The following is a 23014-nucleotide window of genomic DNA, read 5'->3' on the forward strand; positions in this document are numbered from 1 at the left end:
CGAGGTCACGATGAGTCAGAGTTCCAGCAGACCGCGGTGCCACACCCAAACCCCTTTTATCCTCGTCCTCCCGCCCTCGTCTCTCGCACAGCCGCAAAAAAGAAAAGCCCACGCGAAAGACTCTCGCCTCGTCTTTCGGCTTATTGGCGATATTTTATCCGCGCCGCTCGACGCTAATCGCCGCGCGTATATCTCGTCGGCGAGAGCGCCGGCGAATTATGAACGAAGAATAAGATTCCGCTGCGATGGAACGCGATGGAAATCTAACGCGATGGTGGAACGCGCGTCGATCGAGAAATCGATTCGCGCGATGCGGCTGAAACTAATGATATTTAATAAAAGGTAGAAATCGCATCGCATTGCGCACACGCTTCGCTTCGCCGTTGCAGGCGAGACGGCGAACAAAAGTTCGAGCCGCACGTGATTCTCGCGCTCGTGCCTTTCGCCTCGCGCTCAGCCGCGATGCATCTCCACGCGAATTAATGCACTGCCGCGAATTTCATCGAAGATGCAAAGGTCTGCTTTTCGACACGTGATCCCTCATCGATCGACGTCAGGCACACCTGTCGGTTTCGCTTTCACCCACGCCTCTCGTCAGATATCTCGAGATGTTCCCACGTGATATACTGTTCCAAGGTACTGCTCGGCGCTCTCTTTGCGGCTCGATGACAAGAGTGCCGGCTGGGCTGTCGTGTCATTCATTTTCAATCACTTTGCGCGCGGCTACTTAGGCAACGATAATTATCAGGATGCATTACGCGCAGCTCGAAAACCTTTGTCCTTTGCCGGGAGTTAAAATAACTCGGCTCTCTCAAGTTCGAGAGGACAAGGGAGGAAGCGAAGAGGGAAGAGGAAAAATTCCGTTTCAGCTACGGAGAACGGAAGGTAGTAAAGGAAAACTTCGCTCCTCTCTCGTTTTACTGCCTCCGTCGTTACGTCCGAGTAGTAGATTTTGTCGGGCTCTGCCCGGGACAATAAGAGGAGAAGAAATGAGGAATAGCCTCGGCAACGATCCCAGTCCGCGATAAAAAGCGAATTCCCTTCGTCGTGAGACCTTGAGTATCGAGGCGCCAGTTCTAAGGAGAATTTTCACGTTCAGACATAAGACGAATATCTCTTCTCACTAAAAACTTATTATTTTTTGCAAAAGCGTAAATTTATATGCACCAACGAAAGAAAAGATTTTCACAGACTAAGACGATTAAAACTTGAGATTTCTTTTCTTCCGTTAATTTATATACTCTTTGAAAAATAATCTTCTTTGTCACTCGACCACGAAACAACTGAAAAGATATATTGTGCCTAACAGATCGTACAAAAAATCTACTTCCATTTTAATACGATCGAGTGACCGAGCTAAGGTCGGGAAAAGGCCGGGAGAGAGGCTTTTTGCAGAAATGACAAGGGAAAGCCGGGGTCCTTCCGTTTTTGCGGACGCGTTCCTTTCGAAAAACGTCGCTTAATCCACGACAAAACATCCCCATCTCTTCCGGGAATATCGACGCGGGCGACGATCCAATCCGCAGGCTCTTTTGCGGTCCGTCCCCGACGTTTCACGTCGTCAAACATGACGGACGATTATTGAAAAATTAACCGCACAACTCGCGCGACCTATTTCCGTCCCGACGATCCCTCGGAAATGTACAGTTGCGTGAATTCTGCTCGCGTTATTTATTCACGGATGTCAACACACCCAACGATAACAATAATTAATGAATGTTTTCGGCTATCTCGATGATATTTTTATTTCGGCTTCCGGCCAAGAAAACTCGGGGGTGTCGTTTGGTTTTCATGCATAATTGAAGACAAATAAATCTCCCCCGATCCCATCTGCCGCGTTGCTCATCTTTTTGCCCCGCGTTCATCGATTATCTGCCGAAAAGAAAAATACGCGGAAAAAAAAGCATCGAATCCACTCTCTTAATCCGAACAAGTGGAATTTATCTACGAGCTTAGAATTCAAGCGCGATATTGATTTTATTATTCGAAAATGAGGAAACGCAGCTCGCGGCCGGCATCATCTTGTCGGTCGAAGAAAGCAGATTACATTCCAAAATAAATGAGATCGCGCGATTGCGCGTGCAACCGGATTAAGATTATGTGGAATCACCGACGCTGTTAATCCGGAGGAAATTATTCAGAAAAAGCGGGCGAGGAAAAAAGTGACGGAAAAAGTAGAATGTTTCGAATCGACAAGATGCCGCTGAACTCGAGTTGCATAACAGGACACAATTCCGGTTGCGTTCCGTTATCGGCGAGAAAACACCGAGGTGTACATCCTCCTCGGTGTGATGGGTGCAGGCTGCTGTTGCTTTATCGATCGTCAATTCACTTCTATTTTTAGAAGGACCTTCCTTCGTCGTCGCCGAGCGACGGGGTGACACGAAAATCCTGGGATTACTACGAAGAGGACAATCCGTCGATGAGATGCGTCGCAATCCTCGGATTTTTGCATCTTTTAGATGGTTTTAGATTCTCAAATATTTCAATCATTCTCCGGACATTTTGACGCATTTAGATACCGAAATCCTTGAATATCTGGATTTTTCCATTTCTGGCCTTTTCATTGATATGAAATACAATTTTGTGCTAGAAAGTCGGTTCTCATATCATACAATGAATCTTTTCCCCGAGAATGGACAAACTACGTGTATCTAAAATTGATGCATTTAGATATCCCGAAATCCTGAAATATCTAGATTTTTGGTCTTTTTATTGATGTAAAATAAAATTTCATATTAAAAAATTACTTTCATACGACAAAAGTTTTCTGCGATAAATTGCGCGTAATTAAAATTGACGCATTTAGATACCGGAATCCTTAAATATCTGGATTTTTTTAATTTTTGGTCTTTTCAATGATATAAAATGAAATTTTATATTAAAAAGTTACTCTCGTATCGTACGACGAATCTTTCGCGCGAGAATCGATAAACTACGCGTAATTAAAATTGACGTATTTAGATACCGGAATCCTTAAATATCTGGATTTTTTGAATTTTTCATCTTCTCATTGATATCAAATGAAATTTCACACTAAAAAGTTACTTTCATATCGCGCGACGAATGTTTTCTGCGACAAACCGCGCGTAATTAAGATGAAACATGACTGAACCGAGTGAAGGGAGGGCTGGAGGGCGAGGCTCTCCACAGCTTGCTTAATTTACGAGACAATCGGCTTAACGAGGGGCAATTTGAAGCCGTGCCAAGAATCGGGCAATGTGCGGACTAAATTGCACTTTTAGAGAGTGCACACGGCGGTCGAGCGTTAAAATCGGTTTTAAGTTCATATTGCCGGAGAGAAAAAGAGAGTATCGTCATTCGATAAAGGATGAATAAAACGGTTTCGCGTCGCTATCGGCACAATATCGCGCCGAGATCGATCGCGTTACGACGGTGATTACATGCTCGCTGTGAACTTACATGAGATCCGGCCGAAAGTGATGAATCATGGCGCAGAAGGCAAGCCCGTCTCTCCAGGAGGTGGTCATGTTCTGCACGTTTACACCCGGATAACCGTCAGTTATCCGACGGCACCAGAGCTCCAGCGCCTTCGTACCGCGTCTCTCGCCCATTTCGCGCTCGCAGCTTCCTTTAACCCTTTTTTTCTCTTTCACGCTTTGCGAGACTTCCTCCTCAAACGGCCGCGTTCTAGCCAATTCCTGTATATCGCTGCGCAGCGCTCTTCGACAACACCAAATTGCTTTCTGAAAAAGAAAAAGACAAATTTTTGCGTTACAGCCACGACGTAACATTGCTCATTATATATTAACATATCAAGATAACTGTTATAGATACATTTAGACATTTTCAGATTAATCTGTGACTGTCGTTTCAGCGTGTAAATCAAATCCCAAGGTTGGCTGCACTCTCTCAGGAATCTCTCGAAAATAGTCGAAATGTCACGGCTCTCACGGTTAGATTGTTGTGGAGAGGGGGAGAAGAAGGAGGGGGAGGGGAAGAAAACTGCTCGAGATAATCGAGCGTGTTTTGTTGTAACGGGCAGCGGATAGGCGAGAACACAGTTCTCGAAAGCCGCGAATGGGAAAAAAAGGCGAGCCATAAATCGCGAGCGCAACGTTCGTTGACTGTCGGGGACCGAATGATGTTTTGCGCAACGTGAAAGCAGGAGGCTGCGCCTGGCGAGCAACGCGCGAAACCGCGCGCCGGGTCAAGCGTGAAGCAGCGCGCGCTGTACGATAAGCAGCGTGCCGCACCATTCATTAATCCTCTACAATAAGTATAGTCTGGTTAACATTCTTAATAGTATTGATCTGATGGGAATCTGAATACAGACATCGTTGTAATATTAAAAAAAAAACAAAAAAAAAAAACAGGTGATATATCGCAATTTTTTTCTACAAGCGCGAAAGTATTTCTTATAAAATATTGCTACACTACACGTCCTTCCCCGCCCATCTGTATACGTGTGTTTGAAAAATTGATGTCTTATTGCAAGATCATGTGTGCCACTCGATCAAAATTATCCACTAAACTGAATAAAAATTGTTTGACAGAAATAGATTAACTTTTAACAAGAGTAATACGTCTACAACGTGAAACTGTATTGTTTTTTTTTTTTGTGTAAACTTTGCAACTTTTTTTATATAAATCGATTCTTCTCGACATTTTGAGCGTAAAAGTATAAAGGTGAGAGCGTCGATTATACTATCGCATTAATTATAGCACGCTGATGTCTCCCCCTTGCTGCCTCCATCATGTTACACAAACTACTTATATAAATTTTATAAAATGTATATGTCTTATTAAAGCGACGTTTTATTACAAAATATGTAATTATCCAATTAATCATGTTGTGTATGATGTGCGAGAGAAATTCTTTATGCAAATCAACTCTCACTTGCATATATAAAATAAGAAAGGATTAAAGGATAATTGAAGGAGATCCCAGGGGAGAAGCCGGAATCCGCGAATCGAGACAATTCGCTGGAATCGATAAAAGAATTCCGCGGATATCTCGCGATCGCTAAAAATTCAGAAACGAAACGTCTTCATGGAAAGCCGAATGCGGCATGAAATATTTAGCAGCCACCGGCACAGCGGTTTCTCGGCTTCGGAATCGATCAATTATCAAAGCATTTTGCAGAATCGCCGAATAAATATACTCCATTTTTCTCGCGAACTTTCGATTGCCGCGAACCGATAAGTGAAAACGAGAAAAGACGCTTCTGCGAAATTCATTCGCCGTCAATGATCTCGCTTCTCGACCCGCTAAATGCGTAGACTTATAAAAGCCTGCTTTTCAGATCTGGACGCGAAAGTGGACTAGCGCGATATGTTTAAGCGAGATTTTACTTTAAAATGCAATAAGGTTTGTATCGCCGCAACATTACACAAATTACACGCGATATCACACGAGCGCGGGAAAAAAACTGGAGCGGATAAGTAGTTAACGGGAAAGTGCTTCGGTCGCGTTTAAGTCTACGCCGACCAGTTTTCTACTAAACGCGCACTCCGCGAGCTATCTGTAATCACGTTTGTCAAACTATCCCACGGGTCTGTTTCGCGTATAAAAGTGCGCTTTCCAGTTTTTGCAAGTACAATAGCTCGGAGCGAGACGCCAATGATTCGTGAATTCGTTCGCGTTGACGAAGTTATTTTATTGTTAACGCGCGCAACGCACTTTTTCCGCTCTCCGCAATTTCCACCGCTTTTGTCATCCTCATCTTCCTCTCCGCTGAGCCATGACACGCTTGTCCCATTGGCTTTCCCCGGCGGACAAAAATCATCGCGTTTTACAGCTGGCTAAGAGTCATTCGAGTTTCGCCGGCGCTTTTCCAACGTCGAAAAAAGTTTCGCGCTCTGATAAACGTTCTCGGCGAATTATATATTGTCGCGTGCATTATACGTAAAATTAGGTGGAAGAACTGGAAATTTCCAATCCAGACTTCTCGTCGTCGACGTAAAGCCCTCCGTTTTGATTCCCCCGGTTAAGCAACGGTATCCCAACGTCGCGCGCCGTGATTAATGGTCCCGCCAAGAGCGCACCGTGAGTGAAACGTAGGTGCACAGAAATAAGTAAAAGTTACATGCGGCAAAGCGGTCGGCCTTGTTCACCGTTTGCCAACAGCCGCGAGGCTGTAAAGGCCGTTTTACAGGTGAGAGACGCCATGGGGACAGAGGGGGCGGATGTACCCCGATGAGGCGAGAGGGCACAGAGTGACGGGCGCGCGCAAACGCGAATAGCATTGTCTCAGCAACCGGTTTCCGTTGGCGATAAAGCTCGCTTCTTTTTCCGAGAAAACACACGCGGTAAAAGTCGATTGGCAAACGGGTGATAGTTAACATCCACTAACGTCGCGGGCATTAAATAATAGTCTTCGCGGAATTTTTGTCGAGTCGTTTTTATCATTTCATCACTTTATTGCAGCATTCCCGCTGACATTATACGCTAACGCGTACGATAAGATCGTTAAAGTGAAAACTAGACGCCGGCGCGCGTTATTTATGAGGCATTCTAGGAAAATAAGGTGAGAAATGGCGGAAACAATTGGAGTGAAAGTAAAAAGTCAGATAAAAGTGAAAATTATTAAGCACGGCGCGCGCGAAATATCGCGGCTGAAATCGACCATTCGCGAAGCAAATAGAGACTCGACGATTCGATGAATACCAGTTTTACACGATTTGAACGAAACGTGTCAGTACACAGTTCGCGTGAGCTTGATGTAGTACACGCTCATAGTACAAGTCTATAGTAGAAAGAAAATATCGAACATGTCCGCAGGCTATGCCTGAAGGCGTGTGGCTTTTGATGCGCTATACAACACGATTTTTCTCACATATATTTTCAGCGCTTCCTCTGTGTGTATTTTTACGCTGCATTTAAAAGTGTTGCGAGACGTTCTTTGTTACGTTTAGTTTTCATACGCGACAACTGTGATATTTCAAAACAAACAGCTAGTGCGCTATTTATAACTTATGTATGTTATATAAAAATTTACACATGTTTGTATCTGAGAAAGTCCAATTAATTGCACAATTGAATTAAACGCTTGATGTAAGATAGACGAAACGAGCAGCTTAGTACGCGTGTTTATATGTAAGCATCTACTCTCGATTTAAAGAATTGCCTATTGCCAAGTAAGATGGATAAAAGGAGGTTAAACTTCAATTACATTTCAAATGAAAAAATAATCGTGTAGTAATGAAATTTTGACAAAATGTCATTCGAAAATATCTTGCGTGACGAGGGAAACAAGTGGCTTAAATAAACATTACCTAAAATCTAATTTAAATTTAAGCACAGAAAAATACTATCGGTTTCTCATTTAATACAGAGCTAGCTGCCTAGTGACAGAAGATCAATACAATCTTATTATTCAGCGATATCGAGAAAGGGCTCACCGCGGTGAGCCTTTCGACAGGCACAGGCTCAGCTCGGCAAAAGTGAAGGTGCATCTATGCGGCCCCGCGAAGCAAGACACGTATCGCACGCGAGGGAGAAAGAGAATGCGCGAAGGAGAGGGAAGGAGAGACCTCATGAAAGATTCATGCCGGGGCGAGGAAGACAGCCCGCGGCACTGCGAGACACCTGCGATGTACCTCCGCCGTGAAGAAGTTTCACAGGAGATTAGGACGTCCCCGATATTTTTACAGTTAGTCGCGTCGCGTCGCGTCGCATCGTGTCCTGGAATCGACGTGCGATCACACCGCGGGTCGCTTCCGACCGATATATCCTGACATCCTATACGTGTCTCGACTTATACACTTCGAGCGACGACGAGAGATCCGACCGGACGACACGGTTAAAGCTTCAACTCGCAAGGGAACACGATTGGCTTTCTCGTACGCGAGGAGAATGTCTCGCCGGCGCGATCGAGCGCCATATATATATATATATATATATATATTTCTTAAATTTCCTCAATTCTGTCTGTTGTTAACGGAAGCTTCTGGAAGAGCAAATCAGCATTTAACATCGCTGAGTGATGGCGAGGCGAAACAGAGTTGGGAAGCTCGAAAAGCTTTCGTTTCAACAGTCACTCGCTGCGCCATAGTCTCGAGTGACACTTCTCGTCGTTCAGGTGACGCGACGCGAAAGCACTCATGCAAGAGCACTCACTGACCGCAACCACCGTTGGATCTCGCGGAGAAAAACGTCGAATGATAATAATAGAAAGCTGTATGCATATTAATTTTATCTCTTTGTCAAATGTACTGATGGCAATTGTGCGCAGAGCTTGCAGAATTTACGAATATTGATTTATATATTATAACGTTTCTTCCACCGTAAGTTATTAAAATTCTCTCAGTCGTGGCGGAAATACCGGTGGATCAATATGAGCCGTACAGCTCTGCAAATCGCCATAAATCTTCCATATTCCAAGGAGATTACAAATTTTTAATGTAATCTTGTTTCTTTTTTTTTTTTTCTTTTTTAACCGGAAAGAAAATGAAACACGCGAATAAAATGTTAAACATTTGCATTCATTAAGATCTGACTTGCATATTAATTTGTTCAATGTGCGGATAACATTTAAGCGCAGTTTACGCGCATATCGTGATGTTTGCGTGTTAATATTTCAATGCGCTCGTGATTAATCCCACAGACGCGGTCTTGTTCCTCGGGAAAAGCGCCAGGGGAGTCGGTAGACTATTAGAAGGAATTGCGCGGAGAGACTTTCCACTGTTTGCCGCCATCTTCTCGTCATTAATGTCTACTAACGTTGAATTACGCCGGCTGAAGAAATTGACATAGAAATCCGTATAGCAAAACGTGCTAGAAAAAAAAAACAAGCGCGCGGTGACGAGTATCTAATGTATCGTATTTTCTTTCAATGGAAATTAACATTTAGCGCTGAGATAATGATCCCCGCGCAGTTTTGACTTTCATATCGCAGATCTGGATCACACAGAACTTTTTCTTCAATTCTTATTTTATATTCCTGAGCGATGGCGCAGTATCGCGGATGTCCATCTCCCGCTATCTATCGCCGCGGACACAGATCTTCGATTTAAAACGCGCTCTCGCATAGGTACTCGGCTAGCTGATAAACTCGCGTGTCCGTTTCCAGTAATTAAGGATCGCACTTTAACGAGCGCGCGCAATCGCGCGCAATCGCAAAAACGGCTAACGCTTGAAAACGCGATTAAACGGAGGGAAGCTACTTGAGGAAAGCAAAGTCGGGCGCAATTTGCAAAATTTATTATCGCGTTCTGACTTAGAAGTTTCTGAATTGCACTTCGAACGGGAGCAACAAACACACCTTGCGTGCTTCGCTCTCGTTAAAAGTGGGCGGCATAAAAATGTATCTCCTCGTTTCCATTTTATATTTATTGTACATTACTTATAGATTGTAGTAAGAAATCTGCGAAGAACGCGATTCATCTTAAATATACGAATATCGAGTGTCGATCGAGTCATAGAAAATGGGAGGCGAGAGCAGCGCGCTACGTGAGTTTTAACGAGCAAGCAAGGTCGGCGTGGATGAAGACTGCGGTTAAAGCGCCTTCATGAAGCCTGAATAACGCGCGATCGTTGAATTTAACGATATGAATACAAAGTACCGCAAGACCGAGGCAACACGGTGGCAGGGATCGTAAATCCCGACTTCACGACGAGTGATACTTTTATAAAAGTATAATACGTCTCGCCCGCCTGCTGTAATATTTTTCCTGCGCGAATCTTAGCCGCGCCAGCAGGATCACCTGAATCGAATCGATCTTCGATTCTCGCTCGAACGAGGATGCCACCATTGCGTTCGTTCAGATTACTTTGATTTGCATGAAAAGAAAGATTTTATAATAAATCTAAATAAAATAGATAAATAAAGTCGTACATTTTTCTACGGTTTTGCAAGCATTATATGCATTTTGTAATGATTATTTGTCGTTAAACGTTATCGCGGCGTCGTTTAAGAGTCCGTTTGTGTGCAAAAAGGATTTTATATTTCCTCGCGTGTCTCGCAAGGATTGAAATCAGAATACGGGGATTGGTAGGATTCTCTCTCGTGAGAGACGCAAGAGTAACCTCGCAAGAGGCGCAGCTTGGCAAAGATGTATACTTGCCGAAAAGAACGAAGAGATCCCGGAGGGCCGAAATGATTGTGAGGGGCGATCAGGTACGTCGGTGGGAACGCCGTCTTTCCTTCCAGGAAGGTAATTTCGAGTTGGCGGGTAGGTGGTCACGCGATTACGTCCTGCACGTGGTAGAGCTGTGTGCAGGGACGGCGCAGGGCGAGCCTCAAAGCGAACCGATTCTCCGCGTCGGGCCGAGAGACTACTTAAAGACTACCTGTCCGAAAGCGGCGCGGTGTTGTCGAGAGTCTTCGGTTTGAGCAGTCTCTTCGGTCTAAAATTAAAAAAAAAATAAAATATATATATATATATATATATAATGTGTGTGTGTATATAAAAAGTCTGCTCGTCGACCTCGTGGGTTAAGATCGAAAAAGACCGAAAGTCGCCACGCATCGTATCTCGTTCGTAAGAAGCCTGTTTATCAACGACTACTTTTAGAGGCGATGACTCAGGCGGTTCATGTAGATACACGTCCCTACCGAGGCTGTCCGTCGCTCTGTCGCACATAAACCGCAGGGAGCCACTAGCTCTCGCGCACGCCTTTTATCTCTCGTTTCCGCCGAACTGGGGCTTCCTCGTTGTTTTGCTCGTGCAAGCGAGTCTTAGACGAGTTTTCAGCCTGCGTGACTCACCTTCTTCTCCGCTCTTAGCCGCGTCCGGTGAGATTCGGCACGTCACCGTGAAAAAGTCTCGCAGAAGGAAGGATTGACGAGACTTTTCTCGAACTCGGACTTACGAATTTTCGAGAGCAATTCCGTGCACGCGTCTTTTTTTCCCATTCGTTCCGCTTTAATTTTTGTTAATTTTTGCACTCATTATCGATACGTAATCCCAAACGTTGTGCGTAAAAAAAACAAAAAAAACAAGAAAGTTTTCTGAAATCTATCGGGAATTGCAACTTTGAACGCTATCAGATATAGCTTACGACCTCTTCACTTTACGAACGTTTTACGATCTCGTTCAAGTGACGCTAAAAACTTTGCGTTTCTTCGACTGTACTTTTCTTATACGTGTCAAATGTGTCTTTCATGACGTTTTACAACTCGCGATATTAATTTTAAGAACAGACATTCTCTGAGTAATTTGAGATCAATCCTTAATAAAAAAGTTAAGACAAGTTATTGTTTATCGTAACTTTTCGATCACATCACATATATCTTTATTATTAAGTTTCAAACTAAAATTTTGCGCAAAAGTTTAGTTTACTTGAAATTGACTGAGGAAAATGGTTTCATTGTTTATTTTCATCTCTTGTGACGTAATCCGCAAGAAATTCTACTTTTTCGTAGAGGCTTATAACTTCAATATCGTCTGAATATTTTCATCTAAAGATCGACTTCATTTCATCGAAGAATGTATTGTTGACATTAAGATTACGAATTTATTCTGTATATTTTGCGGGAAAAAATACACTTAAGCAGAAAAACATCTTATAGAAACTTGTTAATTATATCAATGCGAATTATTGAATTTGATTGATGAGTCTTCTCGGCAGGTTGACGAAGGGATTTATCTCGAGCACGGAATTTTCAGCATGCAATCGTTTAGATGAATGCTATCTCGTTGGTTTATTTGTCGCGAGGCGAGGACAGCGACCTCGTTTGTTAGAGGCGCGGATAATCTTTTAGCCAGCAACGATACATTCCTCAGCGTATAACACGTATGAATATAACGTGATGAACGCAATGGGAATGAGACAGTGCTCGCACGGAGTGTTGACCGCGTCTGCGCGATAAGATTTATTTTTTTGAAAAACTTATTACATCTCGAACGGCCACTGATGGATGGATTTATCAGTGCGGAAAATTCTGTCGACACGAAATACGAAGCAATTACGACGACGGAATTCAAGAGAGTTCTCGCTTGAGGAATTTATTCCTAGAAATGGTGATATAAACGGAAAAACAATACGCGTGTAAATAGGAGAGCAGAAGAAACGCCGCGCGTAAAAAGGAAACACGCGTGAGAATCGTGACAGCGCCTATAGAAAAAACCGGTATATTTAGTGGCTCAAATGCAAGGTCGCGCGAAACGGGGTGCGGCGAGCGCGTCCAAAGCGCGTCACGAACACACCGAAAGCCGAATAATATTCGGCGGTGCGCCCCTATCTTTGTTCCTCCTTCTCTTTCGCGTGTACTTACACACACTCGTGCGAGCGTGAACCGAGGATACCGTGGGAACGAGCCCCTGAATAACAGGTAGTAAGACAATCCCGCGTCTCCTCCGCCGCGTGCTCTCCACGCAACCATGATGTGTGTCCATGCATTATACAGCGCGTGTATTATATAGTGTAGACTTTCATTGAATTGTATGTACCTTTTGATTTCGCAGCAATTTCATTATTTCAGCTTGAACGCGCAAGGTTATGGCTTTCCGAACGTGTGGCGTGGCATTCGTACGTAAGCGCGATACAAAATGAAAAATGATAACGACACTCGAAAGTGACGTGTGCTAACACGTGAAAAAGTGTGTAAACATAATTAAGATAAAGAATCGGATTACAGTGATGTAGCTGCGAAAAGTTGCGAAAGGGACACTATCGTATCGTAACGAAATGAGTGAACGAAATATCGACAACGTGAGCGTTAAATCGCAGCATGTTCGGCCGCAATCTGCGTAATGTATCCCGTCTCTCTCTCTCTCTCTCTCTCTCATGGTCCCCCTCTAACCCCGCTCAACGAAAGTTACGCATCCGCGAGGAGATCCGTTACCTTACGTCACTCTCTGCACGATCGCTCGCTCGCTTCTTTCTTGCGTCCCCGTTGTGTCTCCGTTGTGCCGCGTTGATCTCCACAATCGCCGCCGTTACGCCATTAGGCGCCTCGCTCTTGCCAGTGTTTCTACCAGCTGAATGTAAAACTGACAGTTGCGACCGCGTGCACAACTTGCTCTCCGGAGTCCGACGTGGCCTGCGCGCGCGCGGCGCGGGCGGGCGGTAACGTATCACGATGCACCACAAACCGCACTCCAGGCGACGTCCCTAACCTCAACCTCAACCTCAAGCTCGCGGCAGCGCCCTGCGGTTGTAACGAGCTCTCTTTCTCTCCTCGGCTTCCTCGGTACGTTCAGCGGACGCGCACGGTTATTACACTCTCGGGAGCGGCCGCACTCTCGATCGTTCTTACGACGGACGAAACGATCTGCGTACTCGTGCGTAATATCGCGTTTACAGCGCGCGCGCGGTACAGCGACTGAGACGCCTCGCGCGGCGTGCTTGGTTTTACGCGCCGGACGGGCGATCGAGCCGTCTTCTTCGCTCCGACGCTCGTTCTCGCTCACCGTTCACGAGGCGTAGAGCAGACACCACTCGCGGACACTACGCGTTTTCTCGCTGCTCGACCAATAGCGACTAGTGTTATTTAAGGAGATGCATTAGCTACGCGAATTAATTAACTGAATATTCTCCACTGGTTTAATGGAAATTTGATACAATTGTGCATCGTGACTACTTTAAACGATAATATTGCGTGAGCAGTATTATTCGCGGACGCAATACGCAAATAAAATTCCATTTACAGTCTTTGCGACACCCCGAAAACATTTCATGAATCAGAATACACACGTATGTCAAATACACATCGATCAAGAATTATGTATGTCGGATGATACGATTGACACGATATCGCTAATCATATATCAATGTTTTTGTAGTATACGGCACATTTCGTGCCTCTCATCATCGACGTTCTTATTTGTTCAATCTCTTCGAGCTTACTCAGACCTTTCCGAATAATAATATTCCTCGTATTTTGATTCTCAAGAATTCAGTTATCGGCGAATTAGAAACCGCGCATGATATTCGTGATAATCTACCTACTCGGTATCTGATGCATGCTGGATGAGTGCTCGTATTTCGCACATTATCTTATTACACACGGAGGCACGATGATATTTATCGCTTACCACCTTTCACGCGGATGACGCAACACGCGTGATGGAATGACGCTTCGTTCTTTTCTCTGCGTGCATGAAAAACAATGCCTTTGAAACAGTGACTTTTCAGTGTTTGTCAAGCGAATTCCCAAAGGAGATGTTTTTGTACCCGCGGACAAAACGGACAAAACTTGTTACGCCGGCGGCCGTTATCGGCCAGGTGTTGCGAACATGTAATACCTTTCGATCAATATGCGAAAATAGAGACACGCGGGTCTCCCTATGGGAATTCTTTTCAAAGGAACGCGAAGAGTTCTGACGGACGGAGAACCCGTTTTCGAACGCGCGAGTTTATTTAAATCACTTTCGTCATCATTGATGCATTTACAGTAAACATGCAAAGAGAGAGAGTCAAATATAGTAGCATCTAATCTGGATCGTGAGATCTTGATCGTTCGAGAGCGAATTTACTTCGCGTGATAATCCTTATCGCGGTATGCGGTGTCAAGCACGAGACGAAGTAGTCGTATAAATCGCTCTTACGTGGCAGCTAATGAGATTCTGAACTTTCGATCGCGCGTTACACGGCCGAGCATAAATCCTTTTTTATATTCCTTCGTTCGGAATAATCGATTGATCGGCTCGTTAGTCGCGTAAATGCGCGTTCGTAATTGACGTTGCTGAAAGTTGCAGCATCGATTCCAAAATACCGCCGTAATAACCTCGCGTACCGACCTCGCGTGGATCTCGACTTCGCCAGTGTGAAGTGGTATCCTTCGAAACGTGTCGCCTGTACCCTTTCGCCTCGCGCCCGTATAAGACACCGGCGGCCTTCGACGATGCACCGTTGAATGCACCTGAGAATCGCGCGAATTGCGCCGCTAAATCAACTGGGAGACCTTCCAGTCGGACACGATCGATAAAGGCAGCTCTATGCCGCTCTAATTCTCACTATCAAGCGAGAAGCTCTCGACGATCCCCGTTTCTCAACGAAATATCGCCCCAAATTTCTCGAACAGTTTCAACCGCGTTTCCAACTTTTTTTTATAACTTTTATATCTTTAAATTTTTTGGGATTGGAAATTAGACGTATATTATACGTACTTCGTACAAATCTGCTCGCCTCGATGCAAATAAAACTAAGCCACATACGAAAAGAGAATAAAACTTAATCGATAAATCTTGTTTTTTTCATAAATATTCTCATTTACATATTTTACCATGTTCGAAGCTATTCAAAGCTAAAAGTTGAAACGTTTCTGCTTCGGATTGTTCGAACGGTTCGATCATACAAGTCGTTTGAATCTTTTATGCGAGTTGTAATAAAACTCGGTAAATAATCTTTCATTTCAGAATCTGAATATGCTCCAACAATCAGAGCAGTCTTATAGACGACACCAATAATAATGACTCGATCCTGTCGATCGCGTTTCACACGAAATGCAGAAATCGTCGCGCAATATCGTGCAATACACACCAATTGCTACGTGACTTTAATCAGCAGCGTGCCTGCTAGTGGAAGGCGAGCCGGCTCGACGTGAAATCGAAACAAGGTCAATTAACTCTCCGGATAGAATAATAAGGTTAACGAGAAAACGTTCACAATTAGCCGGAAATCCAGCGCGATTGATCGTATTGAGAAGTAGCGTCTTTCGACGATAAATTTATTGCGCTGTTCATCGCACGCGACGAAAGAGAGAAGAGTGTGGTGGCGCGATCGCGACATTATGCAGAGAGGTTTTCGAAACCGTCGTGCGTAAAAAGAAAACGGCGCGCATTAAGCGAGAACGAGAGTCGCGTTTTCTCGCGAAAACACGGAGTTACCACGCGCCCCAGATTTTAACATGCGCGACACTCGCGCGAAAGCGGCTTCTCGTCGTTGTCCACGCAGCGCGTGGGAGCGTTTGCTCGCGCGTAGTTCGTAATTCATCCTACAATTGCTCGGATAATTTCGTTCGTTTGTCGACGCTTATTAGATCCGTGACCACTTAACCCTGTCGACAACTCGACGTTAATTACGTTCGTTATCGGGGCTGGCTCGCGCGCAGTTGCTGACAAATGCGTTTTCGCCGGAACGATAACCATAGCTTTCCCACGAAATACACTGCTTATCTTTGCTGAATTAGCAAGAGGGAGAAGCATCAGACTGTTCCTTATCAGAATCTTTCAATTTAGTACGACATCAATCGATCACAGGTATACGTGCTCGGGGTGTTCCAATTCCCGCTTCCCACCGCTATTTCAGACGCTCTAACGATTCTCTATTTCGTTCCTCGGCATGCAGTTTCTGGTGCGCGCGTACCGTATCGATTTGAGGGATAAAATTTGAAGGATTCCGAATCCGCATGTCGCACCTGCACTCAACTTTTCTGTTTATTCTCGGAGAAAACGACTTGGAACGACCATTCTCTCTTACGAAGTTTTGAAAAATGCTACATGAACGCATATAAGTTTTAATCTTTCGATATCAAAATCACCACTGCAAAGCGCACGACGTCTGAAAGACGTTCGCGACTGCAAAAATCACGACTGCGAAGCCGTGTTAAGAGGCACGTCGAATCACGCGCGTGGGAAATGCGAGCGTAAAGAAATATAACTCGCATTCTTGTCTTAAAAAAGAAATTTTTTGTCGAACTGTTATATCGATTCATGTCGATTAAATCTCGATCCCGAAGTAGGCCGAAGTCGGACTGCCAATAGCAGTGTTCTGTATAGACAGTTAGTGACCTACAGAACCGTGACCTACCTCACACTATCGCCTAGCTGATCAGCTGATCGTAGTAACGCAATAGTTACATATCATTACGCATCGCATAACATATTATCCGTGTGCGAACACTCATAAGTGATGCGCGCTCAGCAGATTTTTACAACTCTGCGAAAAATTATGACGTATGTATGTGTGTATATTTATGCAGATAGAATATGACGCTGTAGATTCTAAAAAGAGTCTTATTTCACGTTTATAGCATACTTATTTATTCGTAAATAATATGCATATTGTATCGTATTAAAGTTTTTTAGATACGGTTTTTGTTTAGATAGAAATTTTCTAGTACGGTTTTCTATTTAGATACCGATTGAAATAAATATCTGTAGATATTTAAATATAATTCTGCATTTTCTATGCGGGCAATTCGCTAAATTTATTATATCCATTGGAGATAAAAAAGGAATTTTGTGTGTGCGTGACGATAAGAGTAATTAACCTGATAAATCAACATTTCCAGTTAAGCGAACTCATTAATATCCGGTCGCCGCGCGCGAGTCGATACACTTTCCATAATTATTATCTTATATACAGTGTGTATTATGGAACACAATCGTGTTTTCCTTCAGGACGCAATAATAATAATCGAAATTTAACTAGCGCTGAAGCACACACTTTTCGTATTCCAATTCTTGATGCGTCGAGTACAAAATGTACTCAGATACACACAAAACGCCATGAATAGGAGCTTAATAGTCGAGCGAAAACCGACACAATTAAATTTGCAAGCGGGTCACAATGGCATGCATGTAATTCGTCTGTGTGCATGTCGTGCATTCGTGCATACAGAATAGGTCATGCATTCTACGTTTATATGTCCGCACACGTTTGTGTCGGAAGACGCGATTTAGTTGATTCCTCTTCCGATATTCTCTGCGATAGACAAAAGGTGATGGCAAAACTAATTTGTCCGACGTAATCTGTCGATGGATTTCGACGTAGAAAGTTGCTCTTCATTAGCGAGAACGGAACTAATGGAACTTTTGTAGATACGAAAATCGCATCCGATTCTTTCCTTTTCGCGCGTCTTTCAGAAGCGCGGGGCCTTCGCGTTCTTCGGGATTCGCCCGGCAATTCCAACGGAGGTATTGTTAGCACGTAACTTCGGAAAGGTCAGGAGAGACGAGTAGACACGCTCCGCGGAAACGTCGGCAGAATCGATAGTAAAACGCAGTGCGGGTAGTCTCGGTAGAGCGCGGCCTTCTTGCTCCATCGTAGTCACAATAGAATCACCGTGTGTTCTAACCACATTGTTATAGTCTTGCGAACGACAAGTGAATTAACCCCGCACTGCAAACTCGTATTCCCGTAATGTCCCACTCCGGATAAAGTTTCGTCCATCCCTTCTCATTTCGACCTAACGCGCCTAATTGAAAATCTAATAGACTCTAATTGACTTTGGAAAAGAAAACAAGAACAGACGGCGGCGCGTTACGCTATTTCGAATAATTCCACATTTCGTAACGAGATTTTAATTGAATTTCCGTGCGTTAATCGCGAGCGTGCGAAAGAATGCTTATCGAGATATCGCGACGGTAATAAAGTGCACTTTGCACGTAAGAAAAACTAGCGGCGCAGCTAAAGACCGAGAAATACGATCATTGTAGTCGCCGCGGATCTGATAAGGCCAATCGCGGCTCAGAAACGAAAAGCCTCGAATAAATCGGCCTCGGGATAGCCGGGCTTGCGTAAGACTGTATAACGCGCGCGATAGATAAAGACATGCATTATTTCGCCGAAGCGAGGCGAGCCTGTAGCCTATACAAAGTAACCATGCTTTCGGTCGTCTTTGCACGACATTTCGAGAAGTCTCGAGGGTCGCAAAGCCCGACAGCAACTGTTGGAAATATGTGCTGCTTTTTGCGAAATTAAAGAACATCGGATCGTGTCTCGCGATCGAAAGTAGGACTCGCACAATTAGATAAATGACTCGAACAAATTGTACGAGTTTCTCTAATTGGATAATTATTGTAGCATCGTCGCATTATGCTTTCGCAACTTTAATGAAGAATGTATCATTGAAGTGTTGTACAGCTGTAATAAAGAACAAAATTACAAAGGTTATTTTAGAATTTAGAATATGAATGTTAATTAAGACTGAAAGCATGCGGAGATGAATGAGAGGAGGAATGTGTGCGGTGAAGTTTATTGTCAGTCGAGTTCGCTTATCGCTGCTAAAGTTAATCAAGAATACCGCTACATTAAAACATTGTACGACTGTTACGGGACAAGCTACATCAAATTTACCTACAGTATCTCGGCGAATCCGAACAATTTCAAATTCGTGCGGACAGTTGGAATTGCTGAAATTATTGTGCGGCTACTGAAAATTTCCGAGCGCCCATTGATAGAACACGCGTTGGCACACGACAGGCCGAGAGAGGCTGCCGAGCGTGCCGAGTCCGTGTACGCCAGCTTTCTCTTCTATTTAATCGATCATGCGTCAGTAAGGCGCGGCGCGCGACTATAGCCCGATATAGTCGTCCCGATTCTATCCAGCTCCAGTTCGCGCATAATTTATTAAGGGTTGCACTGGGAACGTGAAAACGTATCCGGGGAAGTGATACGGCCGCGGCTGGCCGACCGGCCAATAGGATCGTTATCGCGGGTCGATTTCCATGCTGTCGCTCAATACCTGCGAATAGAAACAAGCTGCCGCGACAAAACGCGCGTGGCTTTCTAATTCGTTAAAATCCACTCGCGTGCGGCCCCAACATTGAAATGTCCGTGTTTTCCCCCCTCCCCCCCCCCTCAAGATTTATCACCGTCACCGTTGATAACAATGCCGAGTTACGGGCAACTTGGCGAACAATACTTTACGTACGCCATTCGTATCCAAATTTATTCATCGCGTTTTCACCTGTTCGCTGTGGTATTTTTTTTTCCATCCCAATTGCCAACTCGTTTCACACAATGCGCCTGCACTGCATGTTCCGTTCCGGAAGTAAATTCAAAGGGCCATTGTGCGCTTCCGCGTGTCTGTATAGCGCGACGCCTATCCCCCCCAATATCGGGTGTGCATAATGCCTCGTTTATCGTGTATCATTACGGCACGGTTTATTTGCGAGAAGTAAGATTGCAATTTCAAAAAGAAGATACGCGATGAATAAAATTTTAATTAGGACACCCTGTATACTGTATTAAGTAAAACTTGGGCGAGCCATTCATAATGCTATTCATGTATTTTGCGCGTAAAACTTGAGGACGCAATTACATTTCAGAAGCGCTTCTGCGGACGAGTTCGCAAGTTCGTTCGGGTCGTCAATTATTCTCGCTATTGTCTTTGCGAGTGAAAAGAACGGTTACGCGCGCAACGTGGTCCTATAATGACGCGACTGTGACAAATAGTTACAAAGCGAAAGAAACGAGTTCGTGCCAATTATTATTGATTATTACTTGACATTTTTGGTATTGGGTTGTGTAATAAGTAACTTCGTATTTTTCAATAAATGATGTTATTATTTTCAGACAGCACGGTTTTGAGCAACGTGAAAATCATACGTGAAAAACTTGATTGCAACTTTGATAAATACATATTTAATTTACGTCTAAATTAAATTGCGCTTTGCCCTACAAAAAAGATTTATTAAAGATAGAAAGATTTATTTAAAATATTCGAAATTACTTACGATTTGGAACTGTCTCCGACAGTCTGTAAATGTTTAATTTACTGTGACCAAAATAAGATTAAACAATTACTTGCAATATTAAACTGGCTAATAAAAATAGCTTTATTTCCTTCCATCAAAAATTCTTCGTGATTCTAGATACCGGAAGTGACATCAATAAACCGGCATAAAATAATGCTTTAATCTACGTTTAACCTTATGTAGCTAATCAAAAGTTCTATTTCGATCACGAAGAATTATTACGAACGCGCGGGGGAGAGGGTGGGATGCATTGTGTTGAAAACCGTCAGAAAATCTGTGACGAAGGCGGAAATTAATTAAATTCCAAAGAAGTAATAACACCTCATTCGTGCGCGTTTTCCAGGCGTTGGGCAAAAATGGGTCAAGCGCGAGAAAATCCGGAGTGGATCCGCGCATTCACCGCGATCACATTCGATCGTCGTTATGACAATTTTCAACGGCGTTTTAAGGCCGATTACGACGTCCCTATCGACGTTGCTTCCGATCGCACTCGAAATTGCTCCCCGAAAAAATAACCGATGCATCGCAATCGAGCGAACTGCACGAGATGCAATTCAATTCAAAAGAGAAACCTTTATTTCACTATCGTATTTTATAGAAAGCAAATGTTGTTATAAATTTTGATATCTGTGTTATTAAAAGTATTTTCATCGCGCAGATATGCAAAGTCCCGAGAAAAAAATGCAACAAAATTTGAAAAGAAATGAGAAAAAGTGTCCGGAAAAGATATAATTCTAAAATTAGTATATCGAGATATCGCTTAAAAAATTCAGGATTAAAACTGTGAAAAATTGCGTTTTTAAATCACTGTATTTTCGTTAAAAAGGGTTTAAAGGAGCTCGTAGGAGGCGGGGGACAAGATTTATGTGGAGCAATATGGATAATGAGTCCACTACGGACTTTGTCATTTTCACTATAATATCCTCTCCTCTCGCGTGATCGCACATAGCGTTACTATTCTCGGAGTGAACCGAGAATCGGAAAAATCTCTTCTTATCACCGTTCCTATGACGACAAAATGGAAAGGGATGTTCGATCGTCGAGTGCGACGACGAGGAGAATCTTTAATCCTTCCTCCAGCCTCAAAGTAACGGGCTCTCTAAAAAGCTCCTACGGGTTCCGCCTCCGTAATAATCCTGGTAAACGAAAGTTAATCGACTAAAGGCGGAATATTGTCGTATTCGACAGGTATGGGGTTGTAACTTTTTAAAATTGGAAATTTCAGGGAGATTGAAACCATAAATATTTACACTAAATTACGGCCAGTTAATTTGAATTTCATATGAGTGCCGTGTTATCGGTCGATTCTCGCGCAGGAAAGCCATCTGGTGGAAAATTAATTCCCACCGATTACCGAGAGATCACAATCAATCGCTTCAGCAGAGTGTACAAGAATTCATTAATTAAGTTCTAATCCCTCGAGGCAGCGCGCGAGTATCTCGCTGATCCAGCTGGAACGTCAACAACCACGAACGGACTGTCACGTTTCCGATGAGCGACGTGCGTCTTATAATAGAATCTTTCAGATTTTAAGCGAGATTTTTTCGTCAATTTCGATCAGACGTTTTTATATAACGCATTCGATAATTGGATTCTATAAATAAAGCTACAATATCGAACTGGAAAGATCCGACGTTATCTGCACGGTATCTGATAACGCCTGGCCATATGCATCGCGAAAATTAATAACTTCGCACCGCATATACTAATCGTATTTTTCTTATTTTTTCCGAGATTTCTCTTTTTCCGCTTAAGAAAAAAATAGAGCATAAAAAATGGAGCACTGTTACCGACAGTAAAGTGGCCTTCCTAGTCGAAACTTGTAATATTCAACGATGCTGTGTTTCAGCGCACGTATTTCTAAATATTTCTAAACGTAATTAGCATTATTACGCGTTAAGTTGTTTATGATTCACTTAATACAAGACATAATCCACCTTCTTATGCGCTCTATCGAATACATACACGTAGGCGGCAATGTATAAAGTTATCTCGGTGTTTAAATTATGCATAATATGCGCCGTTACAGAGTCCGGAAAGTTTCAGGAAAATGCCATTCCATTAATAACACATTGATTAATAACGAGGGAACATACTCTCTCGAACGACACCCTGCAATTTGTCGCAAAACCGCAAACAATACGAGAACGAGTCCCAAAGCATAAATTTGTCGGACTTTCGACGAACGCTGCAAAGAAGATTACGTATGCGAGTGTGAAAATAAACGCCGCTGGCGTGCTTGTAAACAACGCGTGAATGCCGCGCATATTGTATAATTATATGCATATTCGTGCGTTGCAATGCAGAAGCACGCGAGCGTTTCCGCTCGCGTTCGGTCACGCAATTGAAATGCAATTCGCAAAATACGGTAACATCAAAGAATCATCCCGCTCTGTCTTTGCATACTCGAAATTGCCGTAATGAAAATTTTAACCGCCCGAAGCATCGCGAATCCCGTTCGGTACAGTTTACGTCGACGTGGAAGAAGATTTTGTCAGAATCGTATAAATACGGTAATTTCGGACTCGCGACAGAAAATGGAAACGATTGACACACACGACACACGCGGCGACGTGCGTCGACCAAAAGGGTGCGGACGAACAAAGAGAGATGGTGAGAGGAGGCGAGAGGAACGGACGGTGACCACTTCATCGTGCTGGGAAATCAAAACACGAAGGGT

General features: G+C 43.7%; 1 protein-coding gene across 4 annotated transcripts in view; it reads right to left on the minus strand.

Moving 5' to 3' along the window:
- MICAL-like (protein) overlaps nucleotides 1-23014 on the minus strand; it is a 98480-nt gene that overhangs the window by 52820 nt on the left and 22646 nt on the right. The window contains exons 1-3 of one of the 4 annotated variants that reach the window (XM_067357196.1): nucleotides 12753-13242; nucleotides 10030-10312; nucleotides 3424-3707 (exon numbers count right to left, since the gene is read on the minus strand). In XM_067357196.1, coding sequence (XP_067213297.1) covers nucleotides 3424-3575 — 152 coding nt within the window. In that variant the 5' untranslated portion in view covers nucleotides 3576-3707; nucleotides 10030-10312; nucleotides 12753-13242. Of the gene's footprint in view, nucleotides 1-3423; nucleotides 3708-10029; nucleotides 10313-12752; nucleotides 13243-23014 lie in introns of those variants that run through there. The other 3 variants (XM_067357199.1, XM_067357197.1, XM_067357198.1) reach the window with 3 other exon arrangements.

Source organism: Linepithema humile, chromosome 6 (assembly GCF_040581485.1).
Source record: "Linepithema humile isolate Giens D197 chromosome 6, Lhum_UNIL_v1.0, whole genome shotgun sequence".
NCBI classification, from domain to species: domain Eukaryota; kingdom Metazoa; phylum Arthropoda; class Insecta; order Hymenoptera; family Formicidae; genus Linepithema; species Linepithema humile.